Raw genomic sequence first — 26,049 nt, 5'->3', positions numbered from 1 at the left:
AAAATACGCTATTCTTAGCCGTCCCCAGGATGACACCGGGGTAGGTAGCAAAGTCTTTCCTGATCCCAGCTCTGTTCATCTTGGCTTCTTTTAAAAACACAGCAAGCAAGGGTTACTCCAAGCGGAGTCTCCCTTTTTTCCAAAAATTGGGCCACACAGACACCCACCCCATCAGTGGCAGCACTTGGGCCCTAGTTGCAAACAGGATGTTTTGATTTGCATCAAGCACATTCAAAAATACGCTATTCTTAGCCGTCCCCAGGATGACACCGGGGTAGGTAGCAAAGTCTTTCCTGATCCCAGCTCTGTTCATCTTGGCTTCTTTTAAAAACACAGCAAGCAAGGGTTACTCCAAGCGGAGTCTCCCTTTTTTCCAAAAATTGGGCCACACAGACACCCACCACATCAGTGGCAGCACTTGGGCCCTAGTTGCAAACAGGATGTTTTGATTTGCATCAAGCACATTCAAAAATACGCTATTCTTATCCGTCCCCAGGATGACACCGGGGTAGGTAGCAAAGTCTTTCCTGATCCCAGCTCTGTTCATCTTGGCTTCTTTTAAAAACACAGCAAGCAAGGGTTACTCCAAGCGGAGTCTCCCTTTTTTCCAAAAATTGGGCCACACAGACACCCACCCCATCAGTGGCAGCACTTGGGCCCTAGTTGCAAACAGGATGTTTTGATTTGCATCAAGCACATTCAAAAATACGCTATTCTTAGCCGTCCCCAGGATGACACCGGGGTAGGTAGCAAAGTCTTTCCTGATCCCAGCTCTGTTCATCTTGGCTTCTTTTAAAAACACAGCAAGCAAGGGTTACTCCAAGCGGAGTCTCCCTTTTTTCCAAAAATTGGGCCACACAGACACCCACCACATCAGTGGCAGCACTTGGGCCCTAGTTGCAAACAGGATGTTTTGATTTGCATCAAGCACATTCAAAAATACGCTATTCTTATCCGTCCCCAGGATGACACCGGGGTAGGTAGCAAAGTCTTTCCTGATCCCAGCTCTGTTCATCTTGGCTTCTTTTAAAAACACAGCAAGCAAGGGTTACTCCAAGCGGAGTCTCCCTTTTTTCCAAAAATTGGGCCACACAGACACCCACCACATCAGTGGCAGCACTTGGGCCCTAGTTGCAAACAGGATGTTTTGATTTGCATCAAGCACATTCAAAAATACGCTATTCTTATCCGTCCCCAGGATGACACCGGGGTAGGTAGCAAAGTCTTTCCTGATCCCAGCTCTGTTCATCTTGGCTTCTTTTAAAAACACAGCAAGCAAGGGTTACTCCAAGCGGAGTCTCCCTTTTTTCCAAAAATTGGGCCACACAGACACCCACCCCATCAGTGGCAGCACTTGGGCCCTAGTTGCAAACAGGATGTTTTGATTTGCATCAAGCACATTCAAAAATACGCTATTCTTAGCCGTCCCCAGGATGACACCGGGGTAGGTAGCAAAGTCTTTCCTGATCCCAGCTCTGTTCATCTTGGCTTCTTTTAAAAACACAGCAAGCAAGGGTTACTCCAAGCGGAGTCTCCCTTTTTTCCAAAAATTGGGCCACACAGACACCCACCACATCAGTGGCAGCACTTGGGCCCTAGTTGCAAACAGGATGTTTTGATTTGCATCAAGCACATTCAAAAATACGCTATTCTTATCCGTCCCCAGGATGACACCGGGGTAGGTAGCAAAGTCTTTCCTGATCCCAGCTCTGTTCATCTTGGCTTCTTTTAAAAACACAGCAAGCAAGGGTTACTCCAAGCGGAGTCTCCCTTTTTTCCAAAAATTGGGCCACACAGACACCCACCACATCAGTGGCAGCACTTGGGCCCTAGTTGCAAACAGGATGTTTTGATTTGCATCAAGCACATTCAAAAATACGCTATTCTTATCCGTCCCCAGGATGACACCGGGGTAGGTAGCAAAGTCTTTCCTGATCCCAGCTCTGTTCATCTTGGCTTCTTTTAAAAACACAGCAAGCAAGGGTTACTCCAAGCGGAGTCTCCCTTTTTTCCAAAAATTGGGCCACACAGACACCCACCCCATCAGTGGCAGCACTTGGGCCCTAGTTGCAAACAGGATGTTTTGATTTGCATCAAGCACATTCAAAAATACGCTATTCTTAGCCGTCCCCAGGATGACACTGGGGTAGGTAGCAAAGTCTTTGCTGACCCATGACTTGTTCATCTTGGCTTCTTTTAAAAACAATGTAAGCAAGGGTTACTCCAAGCGGAGTCTCCCCTTTTTTCCAAAAATTGGGCCCCACACACACCCACCCATTCAGTGGCAGCAGTTGTGCCCCAGTTGTACACTTCACAGCTAGATTTGCATCAAGCACATTCAAAAATACGCCATTCTTATCCGTCCCCAGGATGACACCGGGGTAGGTAGCAAAGTCTTTCCTGATCCCAGCTCTGTTCATCTTGGCTTCTTTTAAAAACACAGCAAGCAAGGGTTACTCCAAGCGGAGTCTCCCTTTTTTCCAAAAATTGGGCCACACAGACACCCACCCCATCAGTGGCAGCACTTCGGCCCTAGTTGCAAACAGGATGTTTTGATTTGCATTAAGCACATTCAAAAATACGCTATTCTTATCCGTCCCCAGGATGACACCGGGGTAGGTAGCAAAGTCTTTCCTGATCCCAGCTCTGTTCATCTTGGCTTCTTTTAAAAACACAGCAAGCAAGGGTTACTCCAAGCGGAGTCTCCCTTTTTTCCAAAAATTGGGCCACACAGACACCCACCCCATCAGTGGCAGCACTTGGGCCCTAGTTGCAAACAGGATGTTTTGATTTGCATCAAGCACATTCAAAAATACGCTATTCTTAGCCGTCCCCAGGATGACACCGGGGTAGGTAGCAAAGTCTTTCCTGATCCCAGCTCTGTTCATCTTGGCTTCTTTTAAAAACACAGCAAGCAAGGGTTACTCCAAGCGGAGTCTCCCTTTTTTCCAAAAATTGGGCCACACAGACACCCACCCCATCAGTGGCAGCACTTCGGCCCTAGTTGCAAACAGGATGTTTTGATTTGCATCAAGCACATTCAAAAATACGCTATTCTTATCCGTCCCCAGGATGACACCGGGGTAGGTAGCAAAGTCTTTCCTGATCCCAGCTCTGTTCATCTTGGCTTCTTTTAAAAACACAGCAAGCAAGGGTTACTCCAAGCGGAGTCTCCCTTTTTTCCAAAAATTGGGCCACACAGACACCCACCACATCAGTGGCAGCACTTGGGCCCTAGTTGCAAACAGGATGTTTTGATTTGCATCAAGCACATTCCAAATCCACAAGCATTTACTCTCCCCAGGATGACACAGGGGTAGTAAATTCCTTCTGGATCCATGACTTGTTCATTTTGATGAACGTCAGTCTGTCCACATTGTCACTGGACAGACGCGTGCGCTTATCTGTCAGCACACACCCAGCAGCACTGAATACACGTTCAGAGACAACGCTGGCAGCTGGACACGACAAAATCTCCAAGGCGTAACTGGAGAGCTCTGGCCATTTTTCTATGTTTGAAGCCCAAAAGGAGCAAGGCTCCAGTTGCACAGTCATGGCATCGATGTTCATTTGGAGATACTCCTGTATCATCCTCTCCAGCCGTTGAGTATGTGTCAGACTTGTTGTCTCTGGTGGCCTTGCAAAAGAGGGTCTAAAAAAATTATGAAAAGATTCCATAAAATTGCTGTTACCGGCACCAGAAAAGGTCCTACTGGTACGGGTAGACTGTTGAAGATGACGAGACCGTCCCATGTTTGTCAAGTTACAACTGGGAGATTCACTCCCTGCACCTGCACGGTTGTTTGGTGGAAAAGCCGAGCTAAGATCTAGTAACAGCTTCTGCTGATACTCCTGCATACGTGCGTCCCTTTCTATGGCTGGAATTATGTCACAAAATTTGGACTTGTACCGGGGATCTAATAGTGTGGCAATCCAGTAGTCATCATCACTTCTAATTTTGACAATACGACTGTCATGTTGGAGGTAGTGCAACAAAAAGGCACTCATGTGTCTTGCGCAGCCATGCGGACCAAGTCCATGCTGTGTTTGTGGCATAGAGGTGCTACCCGTTCTTTCTTCCTCTGACATCTGACCCCAACCTCTTTCAACTGAAATTTGACCAAGGTCTCCCTCATCCGCTGAGTCTTCCATGTCCATGGACAGTTCGTCCTCCATTTCTTCATGTTCTCCTGCACCTTGCTCAACATTTCGCCTGCTACTATGCGCCCTTGTCGATCCCTGTCCCCCATGGTCCCATGCCTGCTGCGTTGGTGATGATGAACGTCTGGACCTTCGTGATGTTGTTGTCCCTTGCGCATATGAATCCTCCTGTAGTTCCTCCCCTTCATGTTGTCCCACCCCCTGACTCCGAATAGTGTTTAGCGTGTGCTCCAGCATGTAAATGACTGGAATCGTCATGCTGATAATGGCATTGTCAGAGCTAAACATATTTGTCGCCATGTCGAAACTGTGCAGAAGGGTGCATAGGTCCTTGATCTGAGACCACTCCATCAGGGTGATCTGCCCCACCTCTGCATCTCGTTGGCCCAGGCTATACGTCATGACGTATTGCACCAGGGCTCTGCGGTGCTGCCACAGTCGCTGTAACATGTGGAGAGTTGAATTCCAGCGTGTCGCCACATCGCATTTCAGGCGATGAACCGGCAGGCCGAAAGACTTCTGGAGCGATGCAAGTCGCTCTGCTGCGGCGCTTGAACGGCGGAAGTGAGCTGACAGTTTTCATGCCCTGTTCAGAAGGCCATCTAGGCCGGGATAGTGTGTTAAAAATTGCTGCACGACAAGGTTCAACACGTGAGCCATACAAGGTACGTGTGTCACCTTGCCCAGGCGAAGTGCCGCACCCAGGTTTGCAGCATTGTCGCACACGGCCTTACCAGGCTGCAGTTTGAGTGGAGACAACCATTTATTAAACTCGGACCGCAAAGCTGACCACAACTCCTCAGCTGTGTGACTCTTATTACCAAGACATGTCAAGCTAAAGACCGCCTGATGCCGTTGCGCTCTGCTGCCAGCATAGTAATGAGGGGTGCGTGATTCCTTCTGCGCAGTGAGAACGCTGGTGGCCTGACCAGGCAGGCTTGGGGCGGAGGTGGAGGACCCAGATGAGGTGGAGGATGCAGAAGCAGTGGCGGAACTTGGACAGACAGAGGATTGACACACAAGTCGTGGGGACGGCAAGACTTGTGCAGCAGACCCTTCACCATCTATCACCATAGTTACCCAGTGCCCAGTCAGCGACATGTAACGTCCCTGTCCATGCTTACTGGTCCAAGTATCGGTGGTGAAATGCACCCGTTCACACACAGAGTTTCTCAAGGAAGCGGTGATGTTGTGTGCGACATGCTGGTGTAGCGCGGGCACACCTTTCTTAGAGAAGTAGTGGCGACTAGGCATCTGGTACTGGGGCACAGCGACAGACATAAGGTCTCTAAAATCCTGTGTGTCCACTAGGCGGAAAGGCAGCATTTCGGTAGCCAACAGCTTACAGAGGGATAGAGTCAACCTCTTAGCTTTGTCATGGGTCGGAGGAAGTGGCCTTTTATTTGACCACATCTGAGGGACAGAGATCTGGCTGCTGTGTGTAGACGGTGTTGAGTAGGGTGTCCCTGGAAAAATGCAGGTTTGTGAGGAAAGTGCAGGCGGAGACATGATGTTGCCTTCATCCAACGTTGGTGCTATCGATGTCTGAGAGAGCTGTACACACTCACTTGTTTCCCCTTCCAAACCAACTGACGACCTTACAAGCAAACTGCCTGTTGCGGTTACAGTGGTGGAAGTTTTGCGTGGAAAAACAGGTGTGGCAGCTGTCCCCACAGTCCTAGAAGATGAAGAGCGCGCGGATGCAGTGGAAGGGGCGGGCGGTGGATGGTTCGCTCCACTAGGCCGCATTGCAGCACGGTGAGCTTCCCACCGGGACTTATGATATTTAGTCATGTGACGATTCATGGAAGAAGTTGTCAAACTGCTGAGGTTTTGACCTCTACTAACAGAATCATGACAAATGTTACATATCACATGAGTTGGGCGATCTTTTTCGATGTGAAAAAAGGACCAGGCTAGGCAAGGCTTAGAGGCCATGCGACCTGTTGATCCACCACGAATAATGCTCATAGGCAGAGTGGTGGCTGAGGATGCAGTTGTAGACGTGCTACCAGTGCTCCGACTCTGTCCAGGAAGGCGCAAGGTAACTTCGTCGTCGGTTGCATCCTCCTCCACCGCCTCTGTTGACCTCCTCGAGTGCCTGACTGGGGGTTGACAGTAGGTGGGATCTAGAACGTCATCATCAATTGTTGTGTTTGCACTCCCCTCCCCCTCAGACCGAGCCTCTTCTTGCCCTGAACGAATATTTAAGTTGTCATCCCAATCGGGTATCTGCGTCTCATCTTCATCAGTATGTTCCTCATTGTCTATAACCACAGGTGTTACAGTTTGTGACAAAGGGTCAACATTATGCTCAGAAACTTGGTCCTCACGGCCTGAATCTGAGTCACAAAGGTTCTGGGCATCACTGCAGACCATTTCCTGTTCTGTACTCACTGTAGCTTGGGAGCAGACCTCTGATTCCCAGGCTATAGTGTGACTGAACAGCTCTGCAGACTCAGCCATCTCAGTTCCACCATACTGTGCAGGGCTGATGGAGACTTCAGAGCTGGGAGAAAGCAAGTTTGATTGGGATGACAACTCAGAGGACTGGTGTTTTTTGGATGCGGTACTTGAAGTGGCAGAGAGGGCACTTGTTGGACCACTTGAGATCCATTCAAGCATTTTCCTTTTTTGCCCATCATCTACCTTTGTTCCTGTTGTTCGTGTCCGTAACAAAGGGAGCACATCGGATTGTCCACGGTAAGTAGTAGACATCTTACTTTTGCTGGTAGATGGTCTATCTTCAGCAGATGATAATGGAGCTTTGCCACCTTCCCCACGGACAAAACCTTTTTTGCCTTTTACACCACGCCTCTTCCCCTTTCCACCAGCATCTGTCATTTTGCCACTCATGTTGATTGCGACAAGATTGTGGACTGAAAATGTGGTAGTAAAAATTGAGAGGTGGTGAAGATTGCAGTGGTGGTCTAGCTTTATTAACAGCAGAATAATAAAGAATAAATATCCCTGACAATGCAACTTAGTTATAATTAGTTGGAGTGTGCAACGCAGGCAGACGTGCTGCAAATGTCTTTGCACTAGTGGGACTATAGCAAAGTCCAATAGCCACGTATAGGATGCCACTAGGTACACTGAGTGTTTGCTAGTATAATGGCTTGGTTAGAATGAGTTGTAGTGTGCAACGCAGGCAGACGCGCTCTGCAAATGTCTTTGCACTAGTGGGACTATAGCAAAGTCCAATAGCCACGTATAGGATGCCACTAGGTACACTGAGTGTTTGCTAGTATAATGGCTTGGTTAGAATGAGTTGTAGTGTGCAACGCAGGCAGACGCGCTCTGCAAATGTCTTTGCACTAGTGGGACTATAGCAAAGTCCAATAGCCACGTATAGGATGCCACTAGGTACACTGAGTGTTTGCTAGTATAATGGCTTGGTTAGAATGAGTTGTAGTGTGCAACGCAGGCAGACGCGCTCTGCAAATGTCTTTGCACTAGTGGGACTATAGCAAAGTCCAATAGCCACGTATAGGATGCCACTAGGTACACTGAGTGTTTGCTAGTATAATGGCTTGGTTAGAATGAGTTGTAGTGTGCAACGCAGGCAGACGCGCTCTGCAAATGTCTTTGCACTAGTGGGACTATAGCAAAGTCCAATAGCCACGTATAGGATGCCACTAGGTACACTGAGTGTTTGCTAGTATAATGGCTTGGTTAGAATGAGTTGTAGTGTGCAACGCAGGCAGACGCGCTCTGCAAATGTCTTTGCACTAGTGGGACTATAGCAAAGTCCAATAGCCACGTATAGGATGCCACTAGGTACACTGAGTGTTTGCTAGTATAATGGCTTGGTTAGAATGAGTTGTAGTGTGCAACGCAGGCAGACGCGCTCTGCAAATGTCTTTGCACTAGTGGGACTATAGCAAAGTCCAATAGCCACGTATAGGATGCCACTAGGTACACTGAGTGTTTGCTAGTATAATGGCTTGGTTAGAATGAGTTGTAGTGTGCAACGCAGGCAGACGCGCTCTGCAAATGTCTTTGCACTAGTGGGACTATAGCAAAGTCCAATAGCCACGTATAGGATGCCACTAGGTACACTGAGTGTTTGCTAGTATAATGGCTTGGTTAGAATGAGTTGTAGTGTGCAACGCAGGCAGACGCGCTCTGCAAATGTCTTTGCACTAGTGGGACTATAGCAAAGTCCAATAGCCACGTATAGGATGCCACTAGGTACACTGAGTGTTTGCTAGTATAATGGCTTGGTTAGAATGAGTTGTAGTGTGCAACGCAGGCAGACGCGCTCTGCAAATGTCTTTGCACTAGTGGGACTATAGCAAAGTCCAATAGCCACGTATAGGATGCCACTAGGTACACTGAGTGTTTGCTAGTATAATGGCTTGGTTAGAATGAGTTGTAGTGTGCAACGCAGGCAGACGCGCTCTGCAAATGTCTTTGCACTAGTGGGACTATAGCAAAGTCCAATAGCCACGTATAGGATGCCACTAGGTACACTGAGTGTTTGCTAGTATAATGGCTTGGTTAGAATGAGTTGTAGTGTGCAACGCAGGCAGACGCGCTCTGCAAATGTCTTTGCACTAGTGGGACTATAGCAAAGTCCAATAGCCACGTATAGGATGCCACTAGGTACACTGAGTGTTTGCTAGTATAATGGCTTGGTTAGAATGAGTTGTAGTGTGCAACGCAGGCAGACGCGCTCTGCAAATGTCTTTGCACTAGTGGGACTATAGCAAAGTCCAATAGCCACGTATAGGATGCCACTAGGTACACTGAGTGTTTGCTAGTATAATGGCTTGGTTAGAATGAGTTGTAGTGTGCAACGCAGGCAGACGCGCTCTGCAAATGTCTTTGCACTAGTGGGACTATAGCAAAGTCCAATAGCCACGTATAGGATGCCACTAGGTACACTGAGTGTTTGCTAGTATAATGGCTTGGTTAGAATGAGTTGTAGTGTGCAACGCAGGCAGACGCGCTCTGCAAATGTCTTTGCACTAGTGGGACTATAGCAAAGTCCAATAGCCACGTATAGGATGCCACTAGGTACACTGAGTGTTTGCTAGTATAATGGCTTGGTTAGAATGAGTTGTAGTGTGCAACGCAGGCAGACGCGCTCTGCAAATGTCTTTGCACTAGTGGGACTATAGCAAAGTCCAATAGCCACGTATAGGATGCCACTAGGTACACTGAGTGTTTGCTAGTATAATGGCTTGGTTAGAATGAGTTGTAGTGTGCAACGCAGGCAGACGCGCTCTGCAAATGTCTTTGCACTAGTGGGACTATAGCAAAGTCCAATAGCCACGTATAGGATGCCACTAGGTACACTGAGTGTTTGCTAGTATAATGGCTTGGTTAGAATGAGTTGTAGTGTGCAACGCAGGCAGACGCGCTCTGCAAATGTCTTTGCACTAGTGGGACTATAGCAAAGTCCAATAGCCACGTATAGGATGCCACTAGGTACACTGAGTGTTTGCTAGTATAATGGCTTGGTTAGAATGAGTTGTAGTGTGCAACGCAGGCAGACGCGCTCTGCAAATGTCTTTGCACTAGTGGGACTATAGCAAAGTCCAATAGCCACGTATAGGATGCCACTAGGTACACTGAGTGTTTGCTAGTATAATGGCTTGGTTAGAATGAGTTGTAGTGTGCAACGCAGGCAGACGCGCTCTGCAAATGTCTTTGCACTAGTGGGACTATAGCAAAGTCCAATAGCCACGTATAGGATGCCACTAGGTACACTGAGTGTTTGCTAGTATAATGGCTTGGTTAGAATGAGTTGTAGTGTGCAACGCAGGCAGACGCGCTCTGCAAATGTCTTTGCACTAGTGGGACTATAGCAAAGTCCAATAGCCACGTATAGGATGCCACTAGGTACACTGAGTGTTTGCTAGTATAATGGCTTGGTTAGAATGAGTTGTAGTGTGCAACGCAGGCAGACGCGCTCTGCAAATGTCTTTGCACTAGTGGGACTATAGCAAAGTCCAATAGCCACGTATAGGATGCCACTAGGTACACTGAGTGTTTGCTAGTATAATGGCTTGGTTAGAATGAGTTGTAGTGTGCAACGCAGGCAGACGCGCTCTGCAAATGTCTTTGCACTAGTGGGACTATAGCAAAGTCCAATAGCCACGTATAGGATGCCACTAGGTACACTGAGTGTTTGCTAGTATAATGGCTTGGTTAGAATGAGTTGTAGTGTGCAACGCAGGCAGACGCGCTCTGCAAATGTCTTTGCACTAGTGGGACTATAGCAAAGTCCAATAGCCACGTATAGGATGCCACTAGGTACACTGAGTGTTTGCTAGTATAATGGCTTGGTTAGAATGAGTTGTAGTGTGCAACGCAGGCAGACGCGCTCTGCAAATGTCTTTGCACTAGTGGGACTATAGCAAAGTCCAATAGCCACGTATAGGATGCCACTAGGTACACTGAGTGTTTGCTAGTATAATGGCTTGGTTAGAATGAGTTGTAGTGTGCAACGCAGGCAGACGCGCTCTGCAAATGTCTTTGCACTAGTGGGACTATAGCAAAGTCCAATAGCCACGTATAGGATGCCACTAGGTACACTGAGTGTTTGCTAGTATAATGGCTTGGTTAGAATGAGTTGTAGTGTGCAACGCAGGCAGACGCGCTCTGCAAATGTCTTTGCACTAGTGGGACTATAGCAAAGTCCAATAGCCACGTATAGGATGCCACTAGGTACACTGAGTGTTTGCTAGTATAATGGCTTGGTTAGAATGAGTTGTAGTGTGCAACGCAGGCAGACGCGCTCTGCAAATGTCTTTGCACTAGTGGGACTATAGCAAAGTCCAATAGCCACGTATAGGATGCCACTAGGTACACTGAGTGTTTGCTAGTATAATGGCTTGGTTAGAATGAGTTGTAGTGTGCAACGCAGGCAGACGCGCTCTGCAAATGTCTTTGCACTAGTGGGACTATAGCAAAGTCCAATAGCCACGTATAGGATGCCACTAGGTACACTGAGTGTTTGCTAGTATAATGGCTTGGTTAGAATGAGTTGTAGTGTGCAACGCAGGCAGACGCGCTCTGCAAATGTCTTTGCACTAGTGGGACTATAGCAAAGTCCAATAGCCACGTATAGGATGCCACTAGGTACACTGAGTGTTTGCTAGTATAATGGCTTGGTTAGAATGAGTTGTAGTGTGCAACGCAGGCAGACGCGCTCTGCAAATGTCTTTGCACTAGTGGGACTATAGCAAAGTCCAATAGCCACGTATAGGATGCCACTAGGTACACTGAGTGTTTGCTAGTATAATGGCTTGGTTAGAATGAGTTGTAGTGTGCAACGCAGGCAGACGCGCTCTGCAAATGTCTTTGCACTAGTGGGACTATAGCAAAGTCCAATAGCCACGTATAGGATGCCACTAGGTACACTGAGTGTTTGCTAGTATAATGGCTTGGTTAGAATGAGTTGTAGTGTGCAACGCAGGCAGACGCGCTCTGCAAATGTCTTTGCACTAGTGGGACTATAGCAAAGTCCAATAGCCACGTATAGGATGCCACTAGGTACACTGAGTGTTTGCTAGTATAATGGCTTGGTTAGAATGAGTTGTAGTGTGCAACGCAGGCAGACGCGCTCTGCAAATGTCTTTGCACTAGTGGGACTATAGCAAAGTCCAATAGCCACGTATAGGATGCCACTAGGTACACTGAGTGTTTGCTAGTATAATGGCTTGTTTAGAATGAGTTGTAGTGTGCAATGCAGGCAGACGCGCTCTGCAAATGTCTTTGCACTAGTGGGACTATAGCAAAGTCCAATAGCCACGTATAGGATGCCACTAGGTACACTGAGTGTTTGCTAGTATAATGGCTTAGTTATCAGTTGGAGTGTGCAGAGGACAAGAGGGTACAGTGGCAGGATTGTGGTGCTCTGGGTAGAGGAATGGAAGCCTGCCTTTCTATTCCCTCCTAATGGTGAAATGCAGGTAGGAAATCCCTGACCTGGGCTACACAGACGCTGTTGCTGTTTGCAGGACCTGTCACCTATGGCTCTCTGACCCTGCCGGTTGGAGCCCTTAAAAGGACTGCTATAAAGTGCTCTCCCTAAGCTGTCTAACGCTGTGTATGCAGCGCATACAGCTGTATCGGCTATAGGACTCAGGAAGACGGAGCTGCGACAGTGATGTCTGACACCAAAGACGCAGAAGGCAGATAATGGCGTCCGTGAAGAAAATGTCCGGTTTTATAATGCAGGGACATGTGACATGCAGATCCTATCACACATGCCGTTGCTTCTCTGGCTCAAAGTCCACTTAGCTGTGTGTGTGTCTGGGATTGGCTGACATGCTGGCCCGCCCCACAAGACGCGCGCACTTAGGGAAGGAAGACAAGAAAAAAAAAAAAAAAAAATGGCGATCGCCATTATAGAAACAGCAGTGATCTGAAGGCGCTGTTCACGCACACTATACACTGAAATGTGATAATAGTTTGATTCACAGAGTGACTTACACTATTACAGCAGAAACCAAGCTATGATTTAGCTGTTTTTTGGCTGCTAGAACCGTTCTCGAACGTTTCTAGAACTACCGAGCTTTTGCAAAAAGCTCGAGTTCTAGTTCGATCTAGAACATGCCCCAAAATCACTCGAGCCGCGAACTGGAGAACCACGAACCACGAACCGCGCTCAACTCTAGTCACGTCAGTCATCAGTACAGACTGCTCTGTTTGTTTCTTTGTAGCCCATCCTTTCAATGCCTCACAGTACGTCATTCCAGACCTCTCAGACTGAATATCCATGATCCATGATTGCTCCTTTATCATATCAGTATGCGTCTTAATTATGTGTCCCAGCACGTCACCTGCCTTTGCAGTCACCAAACTCTCGAGGTCTGACCAAGTGCATTTATAAGTCACCTGTATTGTCTGTATTTGCCTGTAAAATGGGAAAGGTTGGTTTTCAGGGTCAGGTAACTGTTTCAACATAGCTAGCTGGTCAGAGGGGCTCCAGGGGTAATATTCCTGTGTCTGTCTGATTCTTGTGACCTTCCTCGGTCGGGATGTATCTGATTTTTTTGTACTGGTCCCAGCGCGTTCTTTCCTTTCCTCACCGTCAGCTTCCTCCGCAAAACTCAATTCCTTCACTACCTCTGTCTCAGTGTCAGCGTCCTCTGTCATCACATGTGACCTGGTTCGAACAGGATTTAGTGCAATCTGCCTAGGGCGAGTAACATTACACGTAGCACAAGTACCTCTCCAGTCTGGGTTTTTCTGACTACAATGTTTACAAGTCCATTCATCTGGTCTGGGTTTCTGCTTATGTGAAGGGGGGGCGGTAGCAGTCACAATTCCTGCTTTTGGTGCATTAAAACATTCATAATACACCTTATCTCCCGCTGTGGTCTCTTTATATCCACAATGCTGCACCTCTTCAGCCACACGACACCATTTATTTACTTGTTGCTCTACCCTCTTGTCTTTTATCCAACCTCTCTTTTCTTCCCTGAATCTGTGCCATTTCTCAACATCCAAACATCGGTACTCTGGCATGTCTGCCTTTTTGAGTATCGGTCTGACATTTTTCACTGCTTCTTTGCCTTCTCTTTCTTGCACTATCTGTTTGGCTGTTTTGGATCCCGCTGGAGCACCACGCTGCACACTGAACAAGTTGCCCATGGCTTCAACTTATTCCCACACAGCCCACCTTTCTGCAAATGCCCTCTCAGTGTCCCTGAACCTTGTTAACAGGCCACACTTCTTCTGGCAAGTCAGAATGGGCTCTCAAGTGGTAGCAAGAAGGCTCAATCAGCATTTACCTGCTCCACCTCTCACCTGCTACACTTGCAGGGCGTATTGGGAAGGGTTAAAAAACACCTCTCACCCAATAGACCAGATGACTAAAGCAGGAAGGACCAGGTGTGATAGTCCTCTCACCTGCTAGACCACCTCCATGTAAGTGGGAAGGCCACAATTCCTCTAACCCACTTAGACCTGATGTGCAGTTGGCTACTCCATGCTGGTCCTTTACAAAGTATTCCAGCAACGAACGCAAACTAGAGTTAAACCAATACAATTAACAGAGCTGACTTCTCACAGAGGGCAGAAAATCGCGCAGCTGTTCACTTGACCCCTCCCAAAAGAATGTCAGCAGCACACAGTTTGTTTAGCAAGAGTGTTATCTCGTCCAGATTCAGTTTCCAAAACACAATCCTAATACCCACTGGTATAATACACAATCCCAGCAGAAAATTGAGACTACTTATATACCTTCACAGCACTAATATTCTACTTTGCTATAAAACCTTCATCCCCATTTTGAGGGGAAGAAACACACAATATCTCACTATAAGGACAGATCCCAGGACCACTTGTCTTACTCATTCATTGATTCCAGAAACATATGTAACAATACACCTTCCAAGGATCAGTTAACCTCACATGCAAATAAAATTATCTAAACCGCTCTTGACACTGATGGGAAAAAATACATATGTCAGGTATCCACTCAAATACTCTATATGGCTATGCCCTGTGACATTTCACAACCGGAACATCTTTTCACAGTCCACAGTATGACCTATAACCATTAAACTGATACATACATATTATTTCACCAAATCTCTTATCTCAATTTCTCATCACTTTGTTATTCAAAAACTTCTCATCAATATACAACAACCTATTGCCTGCCTACTTTATCTAGGCATTAGTATGGAACCACTTATGAACACATATCCCTAGACCAGAGTATTGCCCATCAAAGATGCAAAGAAGGCCAAAGCAAAACACAAAACACAGCAACACAGCAAATGCAATTATACAGAGACTGTCCCAAATTCCGTGCTATGCAATCTATGCAATCAGTTAATAGACGGACAACAGATTATCTTATTACTCTATATTTCAACTCTCATTCAGACATGCATGAAAAAAACAATACTCACTGGTGATGCCAGAGTTCTTGAACCGTGTGTACAGCCTTACCCAGAATATTCGGGAAATCAGAGAGAGTGAAATGAAGTGTAAGAATAAAGCTTCTCACCTTGCTGCAGCTGAAATTTCACTGTCTCAAGAGTCCCCAAAACTTCTTCCGAATAGGCTGGTTGGCCACGGCTCCACGTTGGGCACCAAAAACTGTTGTAGCTGTTCTGTTTTGTCACAAGTCAGCTTATGGGATCACCAGTGAGGTCTTCTCAATTAGGCCTCTTCAGACCTAATCAAGATCGAGCGCTCGGAGAGAAAAGACCAGCATCCATGTGGGCATGATCAATTTCTTCTGTTTATTTAATGAAAGTACAGTTTATTTATACCATTTACAGATCAATGTGATATTGCAAAAGAAAAAGAAAAAAACTTCTAGCTGAACTTTACTAGTTGCTCATATGACCTTTAAGTTTTAGCAAAACAAAAATGTAGAGTCATGCATATGAGATAAGAAGAAGATAAGAAGAACATTTAGAGACCATAATAATCCTTGAGCCTGTCTCTTATTCCGTAGGCTCCATGACCATGAACTACCATCAGATATACTTACTAATAACAATAAATCTTTAATGAAGAAATAGAGAAACTATTAACCCTTCTATATCAGCGTCAACCTGTAGAGCATTGGGATGTCACATATTGCAAAACCTACTCCCTTGCGCTGGATTAATTGTGAACTGTGCTTAGCCCCATCGAGTATTTTGGCTGCACATACTAAAACTGTAGTCAAGAATGTTGAATGAGATTGTGGTGGAGACACTACCTGCTGGAGCTTTCCCCAAGAAAAGAACTTTAATGTTTCTTTTAAAGGGTTTTATGGTTATTAATTAAATAATATTTATTGAATGCAGTTTCACTTATCTGTGGCACATTGCAGCTTTTCCTAGTTGTTTCAGTGTGTATGGGTTGGAAAGTGATGAACGATAATAATATATATATATATCGTTCATCACTTTCCAACCCATACACACTGAAACAATAAAATTAATTATTAAATTATTATTATTATTATTATTATTATTAATTTTTCTTCCTTACTATAAAAAGTGAAAAGATGTAGCAGCACTCACCATCTGGAATAAAAATTTCAATCTTTATTGGATTTCTTTAAAACATTCAATCAAGTAAGGGAGCTTGTAATGTGCAGCCAGCCGTTCTCCATGTATAGATGCTTCTACAGGTCTGCATTTTCTCTACTTTTGTTTGCACAATATACTGTATATATATATATATATATATATATATATATATATATATATATAGTATTTAGTCATCACCTGTCAGATGGTGTAATTATTGGGGTTCCATGCTTTGAGAACAACACTGATCACTAGAATGATAGGTTATGCACCTTTATTTCTTGACTAAGACAATTTACTGAGATGGGTTAAATCAATAAAATGAATAAAACGCAGCCATTATTCGTGAGCAGCACATATCTAGTATTATATGACTCATTTATAAAATTAGGGGATGAAATAAAACTCTTTTGTGAGGGGCCTTAAACTTAACAGTGTTTGCACAAAGCTTGTCTTCACGGACATATTGCCCACCCACATACACCGACGCCTACAGAAGAGCCTCTTGTCATATTGTAGAAACTTTACACTGAGTCATATTTTAACTGCATCATTATTTATCTTTTCGCCGCTATCGAAATTCTATTTGTGACACCACAAAATCATTCCCATTTTAGTCACAAATGCAATATACCGTATTCGACCTTAACAGATTTGTTAAGATGTCAGAATATTTTTTTTTTGGCATGATATAACACATTTCTTTAAATGCATGTTTTATAAATATTCCAGAAATCAGATAAGAATATTACGCTGTGTGCTGAAAATAGGATTTATACATGTAGCTATTAACCTGAAGAAAACACTGATAATGCTTTCATGGCCAAGATAACAATGAAACCACGGGCCCAGTACCTAAAATACAAGTCGTCATTCAAATCATACTCCTGAACAATAGTAAGACATTTTTCGTCTTTTACAAAAAGAAATGGATTTCTTCTTGATGCTACAGTATCCACATTTCTACATTGATACTGGATTCAGTTTTATAGTTTATTCTGAAAATGTGAGTAGACTAAAGGGTGTTTTACACGCTGCGACATCGCTAGCGATAGCACCCGCCCCTGTCGTTCGTGCGACATTTGGTGATCACTGCCATAGCAAACATCGTTAAGTCAGCGTCACACGCACATACCTTTTCAGCGACGTCGCTGTGACCGCGGAACAATCCCTCCTTCAAGGGGGAGATGCGTTTTGCGTCATAGCGACGTCACTGCGGCGTCACTAAGTGGCCGCCCAATAGCAGAGGAGGGGCGGAGAAGAGTGGCTGGAACATGCCGCCCACCTTCTTCCTTCCTCATTGCCGGTGGACGCAGGTAAGGAGATGTTCGTCGTTCCTGCGGTGTCACACACAGCGATGTGTGATGCCGCAGGAACGACGAACAACCAGCGGCATGCACCACCAACGACATTATGAAAAGGAGCGACGTGTCAACGATCAGCGATTTTTGACGTTTTTGCGATCGTTGATCGTCGCTCCTTGGTGTCACACGCTGCGATGTCGCTAACGGCGCCGGATGTGCGTCACTAACGACGTAACCCCAACGATATATTGTTAGCGATGTCACAGCGTGTAAAGCACCCTTAAGAGGTTACATTTCTATTCATGTTTCTTTTGGACCATATGTGTAAGCCATATCCCAAGATACAGACCTAGAACCTAGCAGTTCATCTCTGCTTGTGTCTGACATAGTGGAGTATTGGATATGTCACAGTGACCAATGCTGTGGGTAAATGAGGCCAGCTATCTGCTCATTTCAGTATCTAACCAGCTCACTTTTTCTCTTTTCGCCCAAACCACCAGGATTTTCTAATATAAACTAAAGCCAGTGCCTTTAGGTGTGAGATTGGATGTATAGTTTCTGAAATATAGGCAAATGACGTTTGTGAAATGCACTGTTAGTAAATGATAGGTGCAACGGAATATCTAATAGGTGGGTCGAGTTTTGCTAGTTATTCCCCCCCCTGTCTGCTTGCCTGTCCTTCCTCCCCCCTATCCTTCCTTTCTCCTTCATTCCCATGTAATAACAGAGATGGGGGAGGAAGGACAGGCAGTCAGACAGGGGCGGGAATAACCATGAAAACTCGACCCACCTATTAGATATTCCATTGCACCTATCATTAAATAACAGTGCATTTCACAAACTTTACTTGCCTGTATTTCAGAAAGTATATATCCAATCTCACACCTAAAGGTATGTTTAGAATCCGCATGATAATGCCAGTATAGCACTGTCTTTAGTTTATATAGGAAAATCATGGTGGTTGGTGCGCTTTAAAGCAAATGTATAGACAGAAAAAAAGGTGACTAAAGGGACCCAATAAGCCTACTAAAGCATATGGAGACCTTTGGGGATTTTTTTCACTTAAATACATGAATTTGTGGCTAAAAGTATATTACCATATGTTTTCTCATAATTAGCAGAATTAGTTAAAGGGGTTTTCCGGCCTTACAATATTGATGAAAGACACTTGGGATAGGTCATCAATTTCAGTTCATTGGGGATCTAACACCTGGCACCCCTACAGCTCCTTTTGAAGCGTTCTCTGCAGTGTCTAGTAAACAGAACTCCAGTCACTGTCTAGATCTGGAGCTGATACCAGCTGACTGGTGGGGTGTCAGGGGTCAGACCCCCACCAATCTGAGGATAGTTCATCAGTAGACTAAGGGCAGAGAATCTCTTTAGCAGTCGAATGCATAAGCTTATTCTCACAGCAGAATAACTTAACTCCCTCCCTTCTCCTGAACCATCTTCAAAACTGTTTTCTGACCTAATCAAAGTTCCAACCCAAACAGCAAGAGGAGCTGATAGATTTGATAGTCAACTCTGAAAATAGGACTTATGCAGTCATCTATGTAGTGCAATACATTTAGGCTGTAGCAGCCACATTTTTTTAATAAAACCATATTTTAAAAATTCTTTTAGGCCGAAAATGGAACCAGCAGGTGGTTATAAACTCTAACATTTATATGTCTTTTTAAACATGTCAGAGACATTTATTCAATAAAAGAGAAGTACAGTGCCTACAAGTAGTATTCAACCCCCTGCAGATTTAGCTGGTTTACACATTCGGAATTAACTTGGCATTGTGACATTTGGACTGTAGATCAGCCTGGAAGTGTGAAATGCACTGCAGCAAAAAAGAATGTTATTTCTTTTTTTATTTTTTTTTTAAATTGTGAAAAGTTTATTCAGAGGGTCATTTATTATTCAACCCCTCAAACCACAAGAATTCTGTTTGGTTCCCCTAAAGTATTAAGAAGTATTTCAGGCACAAAGAACAATTAGCTTCACATGTTTGGATTAATTATCTCTTTTTCCAGCCTTTTCTGACTAAGACCCTCCTCAAACTTGTGAACAGCACTCATACTTGGTCAACATGGGAAAGACAAAGGAGCATTTCAAGGCTATCAGAGACAAGATCGTGGAGGGTCACAAGGCTGGCAAGGGGTACAAAACCCTTTCCAAGGAGTTGGGTCTACCTGTCTCCACTGTTGGGAGCATCATCCGGAAGTGGAAGGCTTATGGAACTACTGTTAGCCTTCCACGGCCTGGACAGCCTTTAAAAGTTTCCACCTGTGCTGAGGCCAGGCTTGTCCGAAGAGTCAAGGCTAACCCAAGGACAACAAGGAAGGAGCTCCGGGAAGATCTCATGGCAGTGAGGACATTGGTTTCAGTCAATACCATAAGTAACGTACTGCAATGGTCTCCGTTCCAGACGAGCCCGTAAGGTACCTTTACTTTCAAAGCGTCATGTCAAGGCTCGTCTACAGTTTGCTCATGATCACTTGGAGGACTCTGAGACAGACTGGTTCAAGGTTCTCTGGTCTGATGAGACCAAGATCGAGATCTTTGGTGCCAACCACACACGTGATGTTTGGAGACTGGATGGCACTGCATACGACCCCAAGAATACCATCCCTACAGTCAAGCATGGTGGTGGCAGCATCATGCTGTGGGGCTGTTTCTTAGCCAAGGGGCCTGGCCATCTGGTCCGCATCCATGGGAAGATGGATAGCACGGCCTACCTGGAGATTTTGGCCAAGAACCTCCGCTCCTCCATCAAGGATCTTAAGATGGGTCGTCATTTCATCTTCCAACAAGACAACGACCCAAAGCACACAGCCAAGAAAACCAAGGCCTGGTTCAAGAGGGAAAAAATCAAGGTGTTGCAGTGGCCTAGTCAGTCTCCTGACCTTAACCCAATTGAAAACTTGTGGAAGGAGCTCAAGATTAAAGTCCACATGAGACACCCAAAGAACCTAGATAACTTGGAGAAGATCTGCATGGAGGAGTAGGCCAAGATAACTCCAGAGACCTGTGCCGGCCTGATCAGGTCTTATAAAAGACGATTATTAGCTGTAATTGCAAACAAGGGTTATTCCACAAAATATTAAACCTAGGGGTTGAATAATAATTGACCCACACTTTTATGTTGAAAATTTATTAAAATTTAACTGAGCAACATAACTTGTTGGTTTGTAAGATTTATGCATCTGTTAATAAATCCTGCTCTTGTTTGAAGTTTCTAGTAGTAGAGAATCCACCCTCTGCTTAATCTGACTGAGCTCCTTTTTAATGGTCTGTAAATCATCTCCCTTCAATCTGGCAGACTTTGAAGAGCCACCACGTTGACCACTTTTGGAGTTGAAACCACTCTTCCCACGACGGGAAGTGTTCCCAGACACTCTCTGACGTTTTGAAGGTACAACAGCCCGAGCTATGGGTGGTGGTGGTGGCGGCACACGAGCTGCAGTATAGGTGTCATAATAGTCCCGGTGAAAATCATAGTCCAAATCAAAGGAAGACCCATACATATCAGCTGCTGATCGCTTGATTCCTCCTTTCCCTCTGTTCACTTTGGGCTCAGCCGCCAAGTTGATATCCAGGACCTGCCCAGCTATCATTCGTCCATCCTCCCCTGCTACAGCAGTACGGGCAGTGCGTTCATTGTTGTATTGCACAAATGCAAAGCCCTTGTGTACGGAGCAGCCCACAATCTTGCCATATTTAGAAAAGATTGCTTCTACATCTCCTTTCTTCACCACTAATGTGTTTAGGTTCCCAATAAATACTCTGGAGTTCAAAGAGCGAGGGTCTGTTTTATTAGTGACATTGCTCGCCATCTCTCTACTACTATCTACAGTAGCAATTTGGAACCCAGGCATCAGTAGATTAACTTGTCAGTGGTCTTTCTCCGTTCCCTGCTGTAGATTGTCAGCGGTTGGGCAAAAAGGTATGGGAGGTGGAGTGGGGAGGGGCAGGGAAAGGGCCTAAATGAAGGGACATTAACTGCAACTGTCAAAAATGCCACTGCCCACAATGGTAATGCACAGTAGGAAATCACACGTGTTCCAACAGCATTACTAAAACTTTACCAAGGCTTGAAAATATTTAATAGTTCTAGCTGCAGAAAGTAAAACGTACAACAAAGCAAGAAAAATTGTAACATCTAAACATTGTAACTGGGAGAAATTTAAAGTTTAGCACAAAAATTGTAGATTAAGCATAACTAAAAATTATAGACTCCTTCCCAATCCAAACCCAACATGAAAAAAAAAATAAAAAAAAATAAAAATTAAAACAGTTAAAAAAAAATTAGCACCTGTACCAATATACACAGTTTATATAAAAACTATAAAAAATTAGAAATACAATGTTAAAAAGGAGACCAGTAAGGTAGGAAAAATTTTGAAAAAAAAAAAAAAAAAAAACAATTTAAAAACACAGGAAATGCGAGACTTACTGTAGCTGGTGTTTCAAAAAAAATTCTTCGCTGTGAAAAAAAAGGGAAAAAAAATTATGAAAATCATCCAAATCAGGAGAAAAAAAAAAAGTTTGTAGAGAATTTCAGTAAAAAGTCCACTTAAAAATACTAGGCAATTCTTAAAAATGATTTTCTTGCAAAACGTCACTTGTCAGTTTGCAGGCTCTAACTTATTTGCATCTTATCAAACCTGCTAAATCTGCAGGGGGTTGAATACTACTTGTAGGCACTGTATGTATTGCGTATACCTTTATTTTTTTTACCATTGAAGTCTATGGTTGATGGATGACCAACAGATCACTTATGGAAGGCTTGCTTTGAGTCAACCATCAGATTTGTAATTTTTTTTTATATTTTTTAAATTCTTCCACCATACATCGTGGTATATGTTGGCAGGACTGTAACAACCATGACTGCAGGGGGCGTGATTGTGACCAAACCTAAAGGGAGCCACATACCAACCTACAGAGAAGCAACAGCACTGATTTTACAGTTCTGGTTCACTCATCTCTAGATGTCTGTCTTATCAGAGCCATGCTGTCATGCCAGCTCTGTATTCTGGACTCCAGCATTGTGTGCTTTTGAGCTGAGCATCATCTGTGGCTGTGTTACCGAAAATATACTGATTGTCTTTGCCATCCAATGTCTAAGCAAACAGCCTCTTTAGACAGGAAGATGGCAAGCTCTAACACCATGTATTGGATTCAGCATTCCTAAAATTCAATATTGACCCTTTAAAAAGCATTGCTACATGACTTAATAAGCCTGAAACATCATTTGCAAACATGTAATTTGCCACTCATCAGTGTAAAGCAGGAGTTGCAATTTGGCTGCGTGGAGAATGTTAAGCTGAAATATAGGTCATGATCCCCTGGGAAAGTAAACATGTAAATAGCCTCTTCAGAGACGTAGAGGACTTGAACTCTACCACTACCAATTGGATGTATCAGACCTATAAGTTACAAAGGCAAACACCCCATAACATGTGTCAGGAAATGGTTCATTTGTTGTGGCTGCATTGCAAAGTATGAAAACAGCTAGATTTACAACTATCACTATCCGGGGGTCCAAACTTTATCATTTAGGAATATCTATAAAAATAACATACTACATACTGTATATATGTAAATATTCTGAATGTAGACAGCTATGTTCACAATTACTTATTTCCTAACCATGCATCATTGTTGCCATTAAAAGTATAACAGGAGTAATAGTGTCACAACATTAAAAGGACTCTGTCATCAGGTTTTTGTTATGTAATCTGAGGACAGCTTAAGGTAGTGGTTAAACCACAGATTTCATTGATGTGTCACTTATCAGGCTGTGCGCTGTTGTTTTTTTTCAGAAACATTATTTTAGCACCAGGAGCTTATCATTGGCTTGAGTTGCATCAGCTCATGAGACTTAAGACCCTGCCACACACAGAGATCTGTGGTTGTAGTGAAATTGTGGACAATCAGTGCCAGGTTTGTGACTGTGTACAAATGGAACAATATGTCCATGATTTCACCACAGATCTGCCAAAGATTTATCTCTGTGTGTGACGGAGCCTTAAGTCCAAAATGCCACCTCCTGTGATAAGCAACTACATTGTTGGATTCAGGGTATCATTCCTACATTATGCTGCTCTCAGCTGAGCTAGCAAAACCCACCTGACAGATTCCCTTTAAGATATATTAGGCCTTGATTCATCAAGACCGGCATTGTTCACACCAGTCTTGAGTCAGACGCTCTTAAGTCATGAAAAAGGATTTGCCTCTTTGTGAATCAGGACCATCGGGGACTAGAGTGAGATTAGTGACTCAGTGAACACTGCTGCTCATTATGAATTTGATGAGCTGCGGTCGCCATGCACCCATCTTTCCCCAGCTCTACCCACTTTGTTGGAGCTGAGTAAAAATGGCATGTAAATGCTAAAAGTCAGAAAAATTTAGAGCAGTTTAAAATTGTGCCAAAACTTTGACTTTTCAAACCTTTTTATGGCAGAATTCTGGCATAAAGGTTTTGAAGAATTTTGCTCTTAGTTTTTGTTAGTGAGGTTTTTCTTTGTTTTGCCCTTTAATCTACCTCCTCCCTTGAACCCTGCTTCCAGGCACACCTCATCCTCCCTATCATCTCATTAACATCTCTTCTTCATTACTACCTAGTGTTTTATCACTGTGTAGCACCCCTGAGGGTCTGGCCGCTACAGGGTACTGCAACTGAGTTAAGGAGCAGTATCTATCTGGGGTAAGTGACAGGTTGTTTGCCGGTGCTCACACCAGACACATGTCACATGCAGTTAGGTGCCTTCCCCACAGGGGGTAGTGGACTAGGGTGGGCAGCGAGAGTTAGCCATCCAGTAGTATGGGACTTCCTGGTCACCAGGACAACCACTTGGGAGTGGGTGCCACATGGGGTATAAGAGGAGGTAGCCATAACACATGATGAGCTTTGCTGGAGAGGAGTCCACTGAGACCAGTCTGGGTGCAGGAGAGAACCAGTGCTGGTGCCACACACATCTTGCCGCTGTGGAGCTTGGGTCTTGTGAGCTGGAGCTCGGCCCAGGTTCTTTCTGCCAGTCGCTTGATAGAGAGGACAAACAGGACAATTACACTGACACCGGTAACCACCTGGAACTTGCACTGGATAACTAGAGACTTACCAGCAGTGAACCAGGATACTCTCGGGCAATCTCCTAACCAGTGAGTAAACACCTGAACTGGAGTTATTGCCTTGTTTCTATTATTTACTGGCGACGCTGTCCCGTGCTCCGGCGCCCATGGTCCACTATCAGCCAGCCAGCCACCCTCCCTGGCCACCCACTGTGTGGAGTGACTCTAGCTTGGCTGCAATCAACATTGACCCCCGGTGAGAAGAACCCTGCAGCGGCCCCCCCCCTACCTGGCCGTGCACCACAGGTGACGTCACGACAAACCTGTATTAAAATTCCCCTGTAAATAACCCCTTTTTAAAGCGACCACCAGGGTCACGGAACCGGGCATCGGACATTACACACCCATGACACAGCATCCCCATATATCCACAGCACAGGACCAAGTACCCCATAGCCCTGGGCGGCTCAACTGCTTGCTGTTCAATTAAATGCAGACTGGAGGTTGCTAAAACAGTGTCAGGAGCTGGAGAGACAGAGAAGGAGAATGATACATTGGAGGCTGTATGCATTGTACAGAAGAGTAGGACACTGAGTGTGGAAGTGCGCGTACAACCATCTGACAGAACCTGGACTAAAAAAAGGTCAGAACAACAGGGAGTTTTGATTAGTGTTGAGCCACCCTCCTAGTGTTCGAGTTTGGTTTGGTTTATCGAATGGCGGCTCAGTTCGGTGAACGTTCGACGAACACCTTCGAACCCCATTGAAAACAATGAGAGGCAAACACATACAAACACATTATACATGTACACATACAGTTAATAAACATTGCCATTACACTTACAGGTCCCCGCGATGCGTCCTGCACTCTGTCTCCCGTCGCTGTTCCTTCCGATCATCGCTGCGCCCTCCCGGTAACCAGCACTGATGATAGGACCTTCCGTGACGTCGTCATAGCATGTGACCAGTCATGTGTGTATTATCTCATTGGCTACAGACTGGTCACATGGCTAGACGTCATGCTAGGTCCTGTCAGTGCATCTCTCCGGTACGCGGTGCGGTTTGAGCATCTCCGTGTACCGGTGAGATGCTTAGGCACATGCCTGGCTCCCCGTTCCTGCATGTGGGCGCTCTTTAGTCAGCCCACATGCAAGGACTGGATGCCATAGCCGGTGAATAACGGAGATCACCGTTGCTATAGTAACCCGCCTGTCAGATTACTTTAGCAACGGTGGCAGCGGTGACGTCACCGCTTACAACCCGCAGCCTCTGCTCGCTCACTGAATGATTAGACTGCACGGGAGCAGCAGCGTCTTCCTCCCATGCAGTGCTGTCTGATGTAGCAGAGCTGCATGGGTTGAAGGAGAAAGAAGACAGAAGACCAGGATCATGGAGGGGTGAGACACAGCAATAAACATGGAGTCTCTAAGTGTGTCTGTGTATTTATTTATATTAAACTATTTTTTCTCTGTGTGGTGTCTTTTTTTAACCCTTTATTGGAGATTCTTAATGGCCGGGTCAAAC

At 45.0% G+C, this 26,049-nt stretch overlaps 2 protein-coding genes across 3 annotated transcripts in view; one reads left to right on the top strand and one right to left on the bottom strand.

Annotated features, from left to right (window-relative positions):
• Window positions 1–26,049, top strand: part of COL19A1 (collagen type XIX alpha 1 chain) — a 1,307,565-nt gene that overhangs the window by 1,121,864 nt on the left and 159,652 nt on the right. The gene's annotated exons all lie outside the window — the stretch shown is intronic.
• Window positions 20,662–21,720, bottom strand: LOC142295817 (heterogeneous nuclear ribonucleoprotein C-like). The gene has a single exon (XM_075338909.1). The coding sequence runs from the start codon at window positions 21,328–21,330 to the stop codon at window positions 20,662–20,664; it is 669 nt and encodes a 222-aa protein (XP_075195024.1). The 5' UTR covers window positions 21,331–21,720.

This window comes from Anomaloglossus baeobatrachus, chromosome 3, assembly GCF_048569485.1.
Source record: "Anomaloglossus baeobatrachus isolate aAnoBae1 chromosome 3, aAnoBae1.hap1, whole genome shotgun sequence".
NCBI lineage: Eukaryota > Metazoa > Chordata > Amphibia > Anura > Aromobatidae > Anomaloglossus > Anomaloglossus baeobatrachus.
Note: the sequence above shows the minus strand (reverse complement) of the source record. Positions and strands in the feature narration are given on the sequence as shown.